This window comes from Balaenoptera borealis (genome assembly GCF_965194805.1).
Source record: "Balaenoptera borealis genome assembly, chromosome: 1".
Taxonomy (NCBI): Eukaryota; Metazoa; Chordata; class Mammalia; order Artiodactyla; family Balaenopteridae; genus Balaenoptera; species Balaenoptera borealis.
The window spans coordinates 58494204-58510312 of NC_138860.1; the positions used below are offsets into that span (position 1 = coordinate 58494204).

General features: G+C 38.1%; 1 protein-coding gene across 6 annotated transcripts in view; it reads right to left on the reverse strand.

Annotated features, from left to right (window-relative positions):
• Positions 1-16109, reverse strand: part of DNM3 (dynamin 3) — a 576662-nt gene that overhangs the window by 271117 nt on the left and 289436 nt on the right. For all 6 annotated transcript variants that reach the window (XM_082382854.1, XM_082382856.1, XM_082382851.1 and 3 more), the window contains one exon: positions 2966-3079. In XM_082382854.1, the coding sequence (XP_082238980.1) occupies positions 2966-3079 (114 nt within the window). The remainder of the gene's footprint in view (positions 1-2965; positions 3080-16109) is intronic.

Below are 16109 nucleotides of genomic sequence, written 5' to 3' on the forward strand. Positions count from 1 at the left end.
TGAAGACAGGGGTCATGAGTTGGGCATTACTATTTGGAAAATTTCCTATCTGGTTTCTTGAGCAGAGTTTTTCATGAGAAACAGTAGCTAATGACTACAGTGTAGCTGTATGTGGCCCATCAGTTTGCTTTACCCTGAACTTGAGCTCTCCTCTCCAGCCAGTACAAGCCACCATCTTCTCTTGCCTGAACCACTGATACAGTCTCCTAGCTGGTCTCCCTTCTTCTATTCTTGCCACCCCAACTCCATCCACACACACATTCCATCCCACAAATCATGCCCAAGCCAGCAGCCAGACTGATCCTTCTAAAACATAAATCCAATCAGGTCACATCCTGTTGACACAGGCCAATGGTTTTCAATTATCCTTGGAATAAAATCCAAATCATTGGGTGGGGCCTGACAAGGTACCTCTGATTCTATATTTCCTACTTCTCTCTCCTACTCCTCCTCCATCTCAGCCCACCCTGGAATGTCGTCATTCCAGTTTCCGCTCCAATGTTACTTCTTCGCAAACACTCAACCTAAAGGTCCCTCCCGCATCAGTTTTTAGCTCACTGACCTATTTTCTTCAGGGCACTTACCATCCAATATTGTATTGTTAGTCTACTTGTTAGCTCCAGAGAGCAGCATCCTCATCTGTCGTTTTCTCTTTCTTAAAATGATCTAAATTAAGAAAACAACCCTTTTCTAAACTTTCTTCATCTAAATCAGTCCAATCTATTTTAAGGGTCATTATGACCTACCCTTCCCACCCAAAACACACACACAGTCAACCTTCCACACACATACCTTTAATAAAATGTTCTCTGGCACTTGGTTAATATTATAACTGCACACATGTATTTTCTATCTACTGTAACCAAGTGCTCATGAGGGAGCTTCGGCAGCAGAGATTTTGTAAAAATTTATTCTGAATTTATAGCAGAGAGAAGGGGCTCACTGGTGACCATGAGGTCACCAAGCTCTCTCAAAGCCTCTTCCTTCCCTACAGGGAGCATCATGTGCCTTCCAACAGGCTTGTTTCAGAAACCCTAAAGCCATACTCCAACAGCAGTGGCTAATCCCAGAGTCTTCAGGGCCCCTGATAGTAACACTCAGGGAGAGGTCAGTGCTGGGATGCCTGGAACTCATCTTAATAAATCCTCTGTGGGATGAGGTTGACTTGGAAAACTCCAGCACCTCGGAGATTCTTGCCTCCATTTGTGGTTGAAGTCATAAGCTCTGGAGCCAGACAGCGTGTGTTCAAATTTCTGCTTTGCTACCAAGTAGCTATGAGACCTTGGCAACTTAGTTATCCTCACCAACACCAAGTGTTCTACCATAAGGGAAACTGAGTCCTATAGAAATGACTTTTCAAAAGGTTGTGTTTTTTCTTCATTTACTCACCTGAAAAATGGGGATAATAATAGTACCTATCTTTATGGTTGTAATGTGGATTAAATGACTTAATTAATAAATATAAAACACTAGCTATTACTATCATGATTCCTCAGCAAAATCTTTTGCTTTGCCTAGAATAACTGAGAATGGCCCATAGACCAATATGTATTTAAGTGTACATAAATGATCACCTACTTGTGAACATTTGTAAACAAGTACTTGTAAACAAAATGTATCTAAGAGAAGATCTAGTAGGGCAACTGAACACAAAAGAAGATTATGTAATTACTGATGTTTATATCTAGAAAGGCATCTCAGAGCTCCTGAGGCTGTTGCCTTTAAACACTGGAGCTTCCACAGAATGAGAGAGATATCTAAGCAGCCAGCACAGGAAAGAAACCAATGTTAATTCTCAGACTCACAACAACAAATTCCATGTTTGACTGAAGTCATTAAAACATGTGACAAAAATTTGAAATAAAGCTTTTGAGTAGAAAATTTCTTTGGACCTTTCTATAAGATCTGATTTCCTTTACTGCAGAAAATTTAGTGGCCATCAACTGATCATCTGATATTTATTAAACATATTATTTGCACTAAGCACTTAGGAAAAAGAAAGAACTACATAGGACATGAAGTTTTTCCTCCAACAATTTACAAAAGCACCTTGCAGTGCTTTCAGAAGATATCAAGCCAAGAGCGGAAGGACTTTTAACTCTGAAACGCGTGCCTTTTATAACCAAATACAACTGACACAATCTCACCTGTATATAGTTTTGCTATCACAGAGTATTCTTAGCCAATGTTTGCATGCTGCATTATAAGCACCAAAATTTTCTCAAGTCAGACCAGAGCTATTAAAATTTCCAAAACACTGCTTAATTTCCATCCATGCCCTCCCAAATTTACCAGTATCACTTTATAGCACTTTAATGGCACTGTAAGACTGATTTTTTTGTGTGTGCTTTTCTATCAGATTTAAATGAGTAATAAGTCACAGGCCCAATATTATTAACATCTAACATGAACCAGAACACCATAATTATCATAATTCATGCTTTTACATAGATATCAAATTCTCAAAGAAAAAATTTGTATAAACAATTATCTAGTACTCACTTGAAGGCTAGTGATTTGGACATTTTCAAAAGCCTGTCATTTGAGACAGATGTCACAGCAACAATTCCAAAATGCTTTATTAACTCTGCATCAATGCTATTAACTTGGCTCTTATGATGCTCTATTACGTTGAGTATTTTCAACACATTATTTAATGAAAATCGCTTTCACTATTATCACTACCTTGCCGTTATTACAAAGAAGGAAGTTTTCAACTACTAATCCCTAACTCCATTTCTTCAGGAAAACAAACGTGACTACATTAAAAAAATAAAAGATATTTGAGGGGACTATCGTAAAATTTAAAATCTATAAGGAAAAAACAGTGCTTCTTCAAACATCCCAAGCTAAGTCTTACTGAAAGAAAACCACTGGTGTCTTAAAATTGTATATCACAATACTATCAATTAATTTGAAATAGAAACATTTTAATTTTAAAAATTCTGTCACTTCTGTGGCTCACCTCATCATCTTTGTACCAGGATAAGCTTTCAGCAGTAAGGACGAACCAGTATCCCTTAGAGCCTCCTTTCATGATGCCAATGTTGCTGATGGTTAGCCATCCCTTGCGAATCACCTTCAAGAGAGCACAGATTGGCAGAGATGTTTAGTTTAACATGAGCCCATGGGGAACGCAGGTTTGCACGAAGTTAAAAACAAGATACAAGTTACAATAAGAATAGCATTGTTCCCTCAAAGCTCACCTTCTATTAAACTATTCAGAATAATATATCTTCATGCTTCCCTGGTGGTGCAGTGGTTAAGAATCCACCTGACAATGCAGGGGACACAGGTTCAAGCCCTGGTCCGGGAAGATCCCACATGTCACAGAGCAGCTAAGCCCATGTACCGCAACTACTGAGCCTGCGCTCTAGAGCCGGAGAGCCACAACTACTGAAGCCCGCGCACCTAGAGCCCGTGCTCCGCAACAAGAGAAGCCACCTTAATGAGAGGCCTGCACACCACAACGGAGAGTAAGCCCCGCTCGCTGCAACTAAAAAGAAAGCCCACGCGCAGCAACGAAGACCAAATGCAGCCAAAAATAAATAAATTTATTTAAAAAAAAAAACAAACCCAAAATAATATATCTTCCAAAAGCACAGATAACCAAAGGGAAGTCTCTCCCATCAAATGAACAAAAATCAAAATCGCAGACTTGTATGGATGGTGGAAGCAGAGAGACTGAAACAGGAATAAAATAAGGCAGACTAATAGGCTTGTGCCAGGCCTATTTATGGCATTGCTGCTACAATTAAAAAATATTTAGTTGATTGGACAAACAACAATAGACTTTCCATGCCCACTGTCTCTTATGCCCTTCCAGCCCACTGGCCCATTTGTTTGCCTGGTTTGCATCTCATTAGGATTTCTACCAGAGACTGGCCACCGAATGGTGAAAAGAAAAAACAAGCCAACCAATTAGTTCCTTATTAACAGCTCTCAATAAGCTGAATGGGGGAGAAAGCTGAAACAATAAGCTAAAATTAAAAGTTTGGAGGTTTTTAATGGTCTAGGTTTATCCATCTACTTCTGGTTGTTATTTGCCAAACTAAAATACATAGAGTCTTCATAAAAATATTTAAATGGCATTTAAATTTTTAAACATTAACAACTTGGATAGAAATTACCTATAAATGGCATTTAAGTGAAAATCTATTTTTTCTCACAGCTTTTATAAAGTTAAATTCTATTTTCCATACGGCATAGTTTACCATCTCCTCTATGCTAGATAACTTTTGTTGTCATAGAAATGAGATATATATGGAATTGTATGATATTGTTCTAAATGTCAAAAATCACCCTATACCTACAATGTCCATTATCCTAAACATCCTGAAATTTTTTTTTAAATTACTTATTGAATGATTGAGTGTCACTTCCTAAAGGAAAATGAAAATAACCTAATAATAATCAGATTTTATGTTTATATTTTTATATTTTATTTTTCAGCTTTCTAGTTGAAGAAAGTCAATCTTAGGGAAAATTGTGAAATAAGCCAAGGTCATTATTGATCTTCCAAGCCTCTTTCCACAATCCCAGTCTCTGTCACCCTTGATTCCCTGTTTCAGTATCTCCCAGCAGCGCCCATTTTCCTTTTTAACTCTTTAACTTTTACAGACCCCCAGATAGAAGCCCATTCAGGCCCAGATTAAGGCAGTTCTCTCCATTGTTCAAACTTAACTCCTTCTTAACCCTCTGCTTCAGAAAGAAGGAAAAAATACTTCTCAAAATATGGTTTCTACCAGTTAATAAAATAAAATGGTTATAATAAATAACCATTGGGATGCTTTCTAACAGTACAGATTCTTGGGATACCTATAAGTCCAAATGAATTAGAATACGTACATATGAAACCCAGGAATCTACACTTTAACATGTCCCAAAGTGATTCTTCTTCATACTGAAGTTTGAAAGCCGTTGCATGTACACATACAATCAAAACTTCATTCGTCTTAGAGCAAATAATCTCATTTAATTTTTTAGTAAGAAGGAACTGGTTATTTCCCAATAAGATTGTTACCCACACTACCAGGGCTTACAAATAGCATATTAATTATAGTACTTAATGAAAGTGTATTTACTATTTCATTTTATCAGGCATCTTTGGACAAAGAGGAAGCCTTCCAGATACTCCACAAATTGCAATAAGAAAATCACTATTTCACCCATTGATAGAACAGGCTGGCTTCATCAAGGAGAGCCATGAATTTAGTTCAACAAATATTTGTTAAGAACCTATCATACGTCAAGATGAAAAAGCATGATGATGCCACACCCCTGTCCTCAAGAATTTTAGTTTTGTAGGGAATGAAGATCCATAAGGAGATAATTACAACATAACAGTGTAGTAAGAGATGTATCCTTAGCAAGAGAAGGAGGACTGGACACAACTTAGGTAATGTTAATAGACTTTCCTTGGAGACATGATAGCTTGAAAGAGCCTGGCAGAGAATTAGAGTTAGGTCAGGAAGTAGTTCGTTTGCCTATTTATTTGTTTTCCATGAAGAAGGACAAACAAGAACAAAATATGAAAGAGCCACTTCATGCAGAAAATGTGAGGTGGGATGAAGAAATTGAGGCTGGAGAGGCAAGTGGGGTAAAGCCAGAGTTGATCCAGTTCAATAGACCACCAATTTTAGCGATAAAATTTGGCAGTACCAAAATAAATTTCAAGTACACATGTAAATTTATTAAGTAGATATGACCAATGTATTACTAAACTGGGTACATCTTTAGAAATACCCAAAGAAATTCTAAAGTATTATATGAAGATGAAATAAATATTTTAATTTTTTTATTTTGTGGGGGAAATGTATTTTATTTGTTATATTTATAACTTTATTATTGACTTCTCTGTGATACAAAGCGAGGGTACTAGCATCTATATATATATATATATATTCAATACTAATAAATCTTAACTGTTTCCTTATTTTCTAGATAAAAATATGTATGTAGATGTTCTACTATATCCTCCTGCATTCCAGCGAATTTTGCATGCTCCCTGAGACAAACTAGGTTATGTAAGCTATTGCAATAAACCAAGTGAGACATGACCAAGGTGTGAAGTAAAGCCACGATGCAGAAAGCATGAAAATAAATAAACCTACTGGAGAAACACCTAGGAGACAAAATCAACAGGACTTATGACTGGATGAAAGGGAGATTAGTGAAGGTAAAGACTAGAACTGCATTGTACAGTAGCCACTAGCCACATATGGTTATTGAGCCCTAGTAACTAGTTTAAACTCTGATGTGTGGTAAGTGTAAAATGCACACTGGATTTTGAAAACTTGGTACAAAAGAAATGTAAAATATCTCATTAAATGTTTTAAAATGTATCACATGTTAAAATGATAATATTTTAGATATACTGGGTTAAGTAAAATCTATTCTTAATGTTCATTTCACTTGACTCATTTTATTTTTTAATGTGGTTACCAGAAAATTTTTATATTACACATGTGACTTACATTATATTTTTGTTGGACATTGTGCTGTTCTAGAATGATTCTGAAACTCATGGGGCTACCAAATCAGAAGGAATAGAGAAAGAGAACCAAGTTTTGGAAGTAGGGGAGTTGATGATGAATTCAGCCAAGGCCATGTTGAATCTGAGGTACCTGTGGGAGACACACATAGACGTGACCTGACCTCTGAAGCAAAATGGAAATGTTAGGACTGGACATGCAGACTTGCAAGTCATCAGCATATATACATAGGTGGCGGTTAAAACTGTGTGAAATAGCAGTGGCTCACAGTGGAAATCCTGGGGAGAATACCGACTTTTAAGAGGTGGTCAGGAATGTCAGAAAAATAAGAGCAGTGAGGTTATGGAAGCCAAAGGCAAGGGGAATTTCAAGGAATGTGCCATTGGGAGTGTCAGGTTCAGCACAGAAAGGGACATATAAAGTGCAATGCAGACATCATAGTGTCTTTATCTATGCAAGTTGAAGTGAGGTGGTGCGATAAGTCAGAGCTCACTGGGTTGAAAAGTGAATGGGAAATGAAAAATGGAGACAATGACTAAAGAGAGCTCTTTCCAGAGGCGGATGAAAGGCAGTTAAAACCAGAAGAGACACAGGGTCAAAAGAGGTGCTTTTGTCATTGCTTTTGTTGCTGCTGCTGCTACTGTTGTTTTTTGGTTTGGGGATTTTTTTTTTTTTTTTTTTTTTTTTTTTAGTATAGGCAAGAATCGAGCATATTTATTGCTTGAGGAGAACTAATAGTACAGAGTAAGAGGTTGGTGATATAGAAAAATGATACAAGGACAACGAAGATGGGAATGAATGAGATGAAGAGCACAGGGAGGGGGCTGTCTTTGAACAGAAATGTGAGCCTGGGAGGTTGGAAGAATGAGGGTAGATGTAGGTTCTCTGAATGGAAAAGGGTAGAAAGTTTAGAAAGGTCATAGTTGATCTTTCCATTTCACTGGATAAGAGAATAGATAATTATCTGCAGGAAAGTGAGGCTGAGAAGTTGGAAAGAAGGTTTGAGGATAGTGTTAAGCATTGGGACAATCAGTAATTGAATGAGACAACATAACTGGAATAAGTAAAAAAAAAAAAAGGTTGACAAAACACAACACTAAAAACTCCTAGAAGATAATATAGGAGAAAATCTAGATGACCTTGGGTATGATGACGCCTCTCTAGATACAATACCAAAGACACTATCTATGAAAGAAATAATTAGTAATCTGAACTTCATTAAAATTAAAAACTTCTTCTCTGTAAGAAACAGTGTCAAGAGAATTAGAAGACAAGCCACAGATTAAGGGAAAATACTTGCAAAAGACACAATTGATAAAGGACTGTTATCCAAAACATACAAAGAACTCTTAAAACTCAATAGTGAGAAAACAAACAACCCAATTAAAAAATGGGCCAAAGACTTTAACACACCTCACCAAAGATACACAGATAGCAAATAAGCATATGAAAAGATGCTCAATATCACATGTCATCAGGGAAATGAAAACTAAAACTATGAGATATCACTACACACCTATTAGAATGGCCAAAATCTGAAACACTGACAACACCAAATGCTGGTGAGGATGTAGAACAACAGGAACTTTCAAACATTGCTGGTGGGAATACAAAATGGCACAAACACTTTGGAAGACAGTTTGGTGCTTCCTTATTTAGTACAAACTAAATGTACACTTCCCATGTGATCCTTGGTATTCACAATCACGATCCTTGGTATTCACCTAAAGGAGCTGAAAACTTAGGTACATATATGCATGTTTATAACAGCTTCATTCATAATTTCCAAAACTTGGTAGCAACTGAGATGTTCTTCAGTAGATGAATGGATAAGTAAACCATGGTTCATCCAGATAATGGAATATTATTCAGCACTAAAAAGAAATTAGCTATCAAGCCATAAAAAGACATGGTGGAATCTTAAATGCGTATTACTAAGTGAAAGAAGCCAATCTGAAAAGCCTACATTCTGTGTGATTCCAACTATATGACATTCTGGAAAAGGCAAAACTATGGAGACTTTAGATCAGTAGTTGTCAAGGGTTGGGTAGGGAAAGGGAGAGATAAGTAGGCAGAGCATATAGGATTTTTAGGGCACTGAAAATACTCTGATATTATATGGATACATTATACTTTTTTCCAACCTAAAGAACGTACAATACCAAGAGTGAACCCTAAGGTAAACTATGGACTTTGGTGATTATGATGTGTCAACATAGGTTCATCTTTGGTTTTAAAAAAAAATGTACCACTCTGGTGAGTAATGTTCATAACAGGGGAGGTTATGCATGTGTGGGGGCAGGGGGAAGTTGAAAAATCTCTGTACCTGCCTCTCAATTTTGTCGTAAACCTAAAACTGCTCTAAAAACAAAAGGTCTTAAAAATAATGGCTGGAAGCTGAGAATGAAGACCATAACTTGCAGGGACACAATCAACATAGTTGCATTACTGTCTCTAGCAACATTCTGCACACTCGACGTAGAAAAAGAGAAGGTAAGTGGGAACTGATCCAGGGCTCTGGACCCAAGTGACCTAAGTACCTAGGTGTAAAGATGTTGAAGGTTTGGGGCAAGAGAGTAATTTGGGTGATCATCCATTTAATCTAGGCCAGGCAGAGAAATGAGGCCAGGAGGGGGCTAATAGAGAGGCAGAAAATGCAAGAAAAAAAAAAGTCAGCTACTATGTAGATAAAGGCAAGAATAGAGTTTGGGGAATTTAAGAGGATGTGAAGCAATAAATTGCCTGATCTAATTGGCACCATTGGATTCACCTCTCAAAGATGTACCACTATTTCTAGAAGTATTGAACGTTATAGCCAAAACAGATATTTATTAAATATCATTTAGTCCAGCGAATATAGTCAATTAAGCTATATGGAAATTATGAGCTACTAATAACAGTTAAAATGAAATTTGCAAAGAATTGACATAAAAAGTAATTAGAAGAGATTATTACATTCTATGACATTAGTCATTTTAATTGCAATAGGCTTTCTCACTTGGAGAGAAAAAGAGGATTACAGCTGCCGTGCTGTGAGTACACATGGCCTAGATCCCTTCATAGGAATCCATGGAAGTGTGTTCAGCACTGAAAGCTGTCAGCAAGTAGCTGTCATAAAAAAGTTTAAGAAGCTCTGGTCCAATCCCAACCCCTCCTGGGGGAAAAAAAGAAGCATATTTGCCAAAAATGGACTTTTTTCCCCAATGACAAACAGCTCAAAATAAGAATTAAGAAAAAGTAATTCCTAATGTAGTTTTTCACAGAAGAATTGAGGGAGAGAGAAATCACAAAACCAAGGAGAAACAGTGGAACAAAATAAGAAAAGGCAAGCATTAAGGAAAAATGATCAGAACCCAAGAGATAACAAAACTAAAGGGGGGGACTTCCCTGGTGGTTCAGTGGCTAAGACTCTGCGCTCCCAATGCAGGGGGCCAGGGTTTGATCCCTGGTCAGAGAACTAGATCCCACATGCCGCAACAAGCATCCCACATGCCGCAACAAACATCCCACACACAGCAACGAAGATCCTGCGTGACACAACTAAGAACCAGCACGGCCAAATAAATAAATAAATAAATGAATATTTTAAAAACAAAGAAGAAAGAATACTAAGGGGAAATTAATATAACGAAACAAAGGAAAGTAGGGAGAAAGAGAAGGCAAAGACTAAATAATAAAATTTGAAAAGAATGTTAAGCCAAATGTGATTGATTATAGTCTCTTCATAGAGAAAGATAGGTTAATTTTATATTCAAATCCAAAATTCCCAAAATAAATCCATCAACATTTAGTACAATAACCATTTACAGCCTTAGTGTTTGAATGTCAAATTCTGTCTTGAGTGTCCAAGTAAACAAGAACATAATTATATGACTGGAAGGGACCTTGAGAGCTGAAAGGCCATGTCTTATTTGTAAGGCTTGAGGCAAATCATTTTTTAACATGTATTGCTGTAAATATCACCCAAGCTTCTTTTGCCAGATACAGATACTTTGAAAGTGGAATAGGGAGAGTGGAGTAGCTCAGCCTCTCCTCTTAAAGGCAAGCCTATTCTAGAGAGTATATGTTCTAGTTAGGTCCTCCACACAATGAAAAGTCAGGCCTTCTCAGGCTTGGCAAAACCTGTATCTTAGGGACAAGTTCAGACTTCAACATCTGGCCAGCACACTGGATCATAAAATTAATACACAGACAAGGAATAAAATTATGGGAAGAAAACAGTACATGTGGAAAAGTTCTAATGTGGCCAAAGCTTTGGGCCTTGAACTTTGTGAGCAGGGCATTTTGACCTTGGCCTTATTTATGGTAGACCATCCAAGTTTTTCTCAGGTTTGCAGTTGGCTTTTAACTGTTGCAGCCTGTGTGTGGAGTTTGTAACCACAGACTATTTGACATTTTGATCTTGGTAGATTACAAAAGGCTTCAACCATAGCGGAGTAGCTGCTTCTATAAAGGTAGTTCACACACCGCAGGGCTGACGTTGGTGGATCTGCAGAGCTGCATAGGCTCAGCAAGGCCACAGGCCAGGCAGGTCACTCAGCTGGTTGGGAGGGACCTACCTTTTTGAGCACAGGCATCCACAGGAAATAGGCTGCTTATCCTTGAATTTGGCCGGCAGAGATTTTCCTAAACAGGTGTGCCTGGGGCAAGAATTCAACTATAGGGAGAAAAGTCTTTCTAAATACAGGCCTGATAGGCCTCAGGAGGGAGAATTAGATTTACTACGTTTAAACTGTAAGGCAACTGAGGTCCATATGTATACCACAGAGCACTCTTGAGGTTCCAGGCTTATTTTATTAGGTGGGAAGTAGGAAGGGTTAGATTAGCTGCCCTTAGTGCCATACTTTACCCTGGATCAGGGCAAGAAGGGAACTGTGGAGAGCTATACTTAACTTGTGCTGCTTACTGACAGACTCAAGAGTCAATCCCACCTCCCACCCCAGCACATGTTTTCAAACTCTCTCTGGATTATATAAGCAGGAGAAAGTCTCCTTAGGAGGCCCAGGCTTCTAGATGAAGAAATGATGTAACAAGAGACAGAAAGAGAAACACAAAAGCAAAAGGGAAGTAAAAATTACAAGGTTTTGAATATGCTGCACAGGAGAGGAAGGTAACTCAGACAAGACCTGGTGACTGGGGCTGCCATGGCTGCAAAGTCCTAAACTTTGCAATAGCAATGTTTCAAGTGTTTTTCTCCAAGACTGTATGGATGGATGGCTTTCCCCCTTTACGGTAAGTGCAAAGTGGCAAAATTAACCTCTTAGGGAGAGATTTCCCCCAATAAATTTATAGGTTCACAAACTAGAAAAAACTGCTTGACAGCCAGGTAGGGCTAAAACCAGGCTCTGTCTACCCTCTCTCATTCATACCTCTGAATGTTTGCTATAGTCGGTGGCTATATCTAGGAAAAGGGTCTGGGAACATAGTGTAGCCTAAAGACCAGGGAGTCTATTTGTCTTTTTAAATTTGGTTGCTGTGGAGCTGGTGCTGGGATTATCTTTTGTGTCCCACTCTTTGCTTTATTCATGAAGTAAGGAACACAAGAGATTATTTCAACTTCCAAAGCCCAGAAGGAACAACCCATTCTTATGGAGGCCAGCTCAGGGTATATAGCTGCTAAAAGAACCCCAACTCCACCTGGGCAAGAGAACCTCTTTGACTGAAACCCAGAAAGTAAGAATTGGGGGAGGACTTCAATCTGATGTTCCACAAGTATCTTAGACTTTGCAAATTCCTTTGGAAATGTAATCTTTGGACTTTAATTTCTGAGAATTCCATAGTATGAGGGGGTTCATAGTCACATTGAGGACACATCTATTTTCTTGACATTTTATTACTGGGTGTAATGTATTAGACTATCTTAATGATGTCATGTGATCATTGCAGAATCTCTGATAGGCTAGAGGAACAAAATGGCTGCATGTAATTTGAAACAGGAAATAAAATAGGGAGGAAACATGACTAGGGAACAAACCAGCCTTGGAGTGAATTTAATCAATGCACTATTCGGACCCATTTGAGAGCCCTCTATCCACTAGTGGTCCTAGCAGGATTTCCAAAGGAGCCATGATTAGCTTTGGAGGAGAGGCTTCTAGACGGTAGGAGCAAGACTGATAGACTGTTAATCTCTTCCCCCAAAGTGGGCTAGCTGCACCCCTAGTTAACCACTAACTTAATGATTAAACTCAATGGAATAAAAAGTGGAGGAAGGCTGAGGAGTACTGTCAAGGGGTGGGGGATGAAGAGGCCCTCCTGTTGCTTCCTCACTTGTTCCACTCGTGGAACAGGAAAGTGACTTCTCAGACCAGTAAATCTAGAAGGATAAATAGAGAAGTGTAGTCCAGGGCCATTCCCTCCCCCATCCTCTCCCCTATTCAACTTGGGAGCTAGCCTGCCCACAGACAGCACACACTCTGAGGAAGAAAGGGGTTCATGCCTGCAGTTTTAAGAGATAAGTTTAATTCAGGAAAGTGTTCAAAGGTTTTTCTCCCCTAAGACACTTGATAAGTCAGCCAACCGATATATACTGAACGCCTATGATGGACCAGGCACTGTGCTAGGTGCTCTGCCCATTTTATGACAAATGAGAGCAACCATAACTATGCACAGTGGGCTGACATAATGTGAAAAATAGATTTTCATATCCAATGAACTTACGATTGGGATAAAGAAGCTGTGAAAACAAACAAATCAGGTAAAACAGAATAATCAAATTAAGATACAAAATAATCAAATATTTGATGAAATATTGTTTGTTTTGTTCTCAAGACTCTATAAAATACTACTACAAATGAATTGGCTAAACGACATTTTTATGTTTGGATGTTCCTTTCATGGATTTAACTTTCTAGGAAATCAGAGCACAGAGTTTTGTAAGTATCTGAAATAGGCAAAGAACACAGTTTGACTCCATTTCTAGGAATTCAAGAAAAATAACAATAGCTAACATTTACTAACACTACTCTGTACCAGGAGTTGTGCTAAGAGCTCCATGTGCATTATTTCTTTTAATCCACATAGTAATCCTGTGAGGGGGGATTTCCCTATGTGACAGGTAAAGGAACTACATACAGTCAGGCTCCTATTGCACTGCTAGCAGGCTTTCTTACATCTTGCTCTGCTGTGCAGAGCACACTCAGAGGATTCAGCACCTTAGCACCTGAATAAAATAGAGTCTCTCTGGTGGTCAACTTCAGAGCCCTAGCCCTTAATTCACAACACATACAAGGATGTTGGCTACCGTACTGTTTTTAACAGCAAGCAATTGGAAACAACCTATCTGCCAAACTGGAAACTGGTTAATAGATTATGATATACTCATCTGATGTTAAATTAAGCTGAGGAAAAACACCTACTCTATGATGTGAGATAACATTTTTGCAAGGGAGTGCTAACACTGGGCAGGACTCTGGAGTCAGACCATCTGGGACTGCCTCCTAGTTCCAACACTTGCTAGCTGGATGACACTGGGTAAGTCTCTTTGCCTCAATTTCCTCATACATAACATGGATAATAACACCTGTAACAGTTGTTGTGAAAAATATGAGTTAATATATGTAAAGGACTTAGATCAGTACTAGTACTAATACTTAGATCAGTATTAGTATTATTAAATATGGTATTATTTTGGTTATATGTGTTAACATAAGGATAGAAAAAAGACTGTTATACCAAAATGTCAACTGTGATTGAAAATTAGAGGCAAGATATAAAGTTATATTTATTTCCTCCTTCAATTTTCCTGTATTTTCCATATTTTCCTACAATTTTCATGGTATTAAAAATGCAAATTGCCATCACATTATTGCTTGCTTTGAACAGGCAATTTCTTAAGATTCCCTTTAATGTGTAATGAACACAGCATGTTGGAAAACTGAGGCAGATTACAAATAGTCGGGTAGTGAAATAACTCCACAGCACAACAGAAAAAGAAATAGTTATGGAATATAACGTGGGAAATGATCATGATGAAAGATGCTTGACTATTTTAAATAAGGAGCTGATTTGATTGACTGAAAACATATTAACAGTGTGCAATAAAAACTGACTGAAAATAAGAAACTGACGCTTAATATTCATATCAAATCCCCTTTTTATTTGAAGATACAGCTGCCAAAAAGATAATAACTTTCTGGTTTGTCTGTAAAAATCAACCTTTACCTAAAAACACTGGTATAAGTTTAAATCATAACCATATAAATAAAATTTTATAGGTTAAGTAGAACTCCAAGTTATTTTTTCATAAAATAACCTCACCAGGTAACACAAGGAGCTTCCCTCCCACTTTTTTTTGGACCACCCCAATCTACAAGGACTACCTCTATGGTGCCTCCATCAGCTTCCATTCATTCTGCCCCATAAAAGCACCTGAAACCCTTTCCATCGATTCTCTTCCAGAACATTAGCCCATGCTCACATAATGAGTACGTTTTTCATGCCTCTATGGCTCACTAAGCTATTATCTTGATTCTCAAAATTACTCCTGAGGAATTTCTTCCCCTCTCCTTGTTCCCCAGAATTTTCCCAACTGCCTGTTTATGCATTATTTCTGCCACATGCACAGCTATTTCTGAAGAATTCACTAAGAGTGAGCTGTTTATTCTCAGAATTTACTCACCTAAACCTCTACAAGATCCAGGCCATTAACCATGATGAAAATCAGGGCTCTACTTTTTTCACTTTTTTCCTGTGTATCTTTTCCATGTGCAGAGCTTCCTTTGAAGTTAATGGGAACCCTCCATGTGGAAGAGATTCCAAATGATACAAAACAGAATGAGAACTAAGCTCGTCATCTATTTCTCACATTCAAGGACAAAAATACACACACATACAAAAGAAAAGATACCACATAATTAGCAAGCTCTGAGTAGAATCTGGATATTTTACTAAAAATAATCCAGAGAGCTTCTTTAAGAGAGAAAGAAAAAGCACCTTAGTCATTATTTATTATAAAATTAGTGAGTACCTGATATATGTCAGGCAGCACACTAAAAATACAAGGACAAACAAAAACCAAAACAAAAAGGGGCCCAGTCCCTGAACTTCATGTAGCTTATGGACAAATGGGGGAATAGACACTAAGCAAAGACTCACACAGATAAATACAGAATTACTGCTGTGGCTGGTGCAGCTGCCAAGAAGTGGTTCAGTGCGTTAATAGAGCTCTGACCTGCATGGGGTACGTGAGGAGGCCTCCTTGAAGACTTTAGCACTTGCACTAACATGAAGGGTGTGGGCCGGGAGTAGGGATGGGATGGTCATAGCACAGAAAGCAAGAATGGGCCTTATGCAAGATAAGCCTGGAGAGGAGGTGAATCATGCTTAGCCATGTAATTTATGGTAAGAAATTTGGTCTTTATCCTGAGAGGAATGGGAAGCCTTTGAAGTGTTTAAAGTAGGGCAGCAACATAAGATTTGCATCATGAAACATTTGCTTTTCTATCTCTGGTCTGATAAAGAGGTTAGAGAGAGGAGAGAGAGAGGGGAGAGAGAATGCAGGGAGATCAGATAGAATCCTAAGTCATAGACAATGATAACTTTGACAAGAGTGGTAAAAATGGGCAGAGGGAGAAGTGGACACATTTGAGAATTGTTTAGAAAGAAAAATTTAAATGA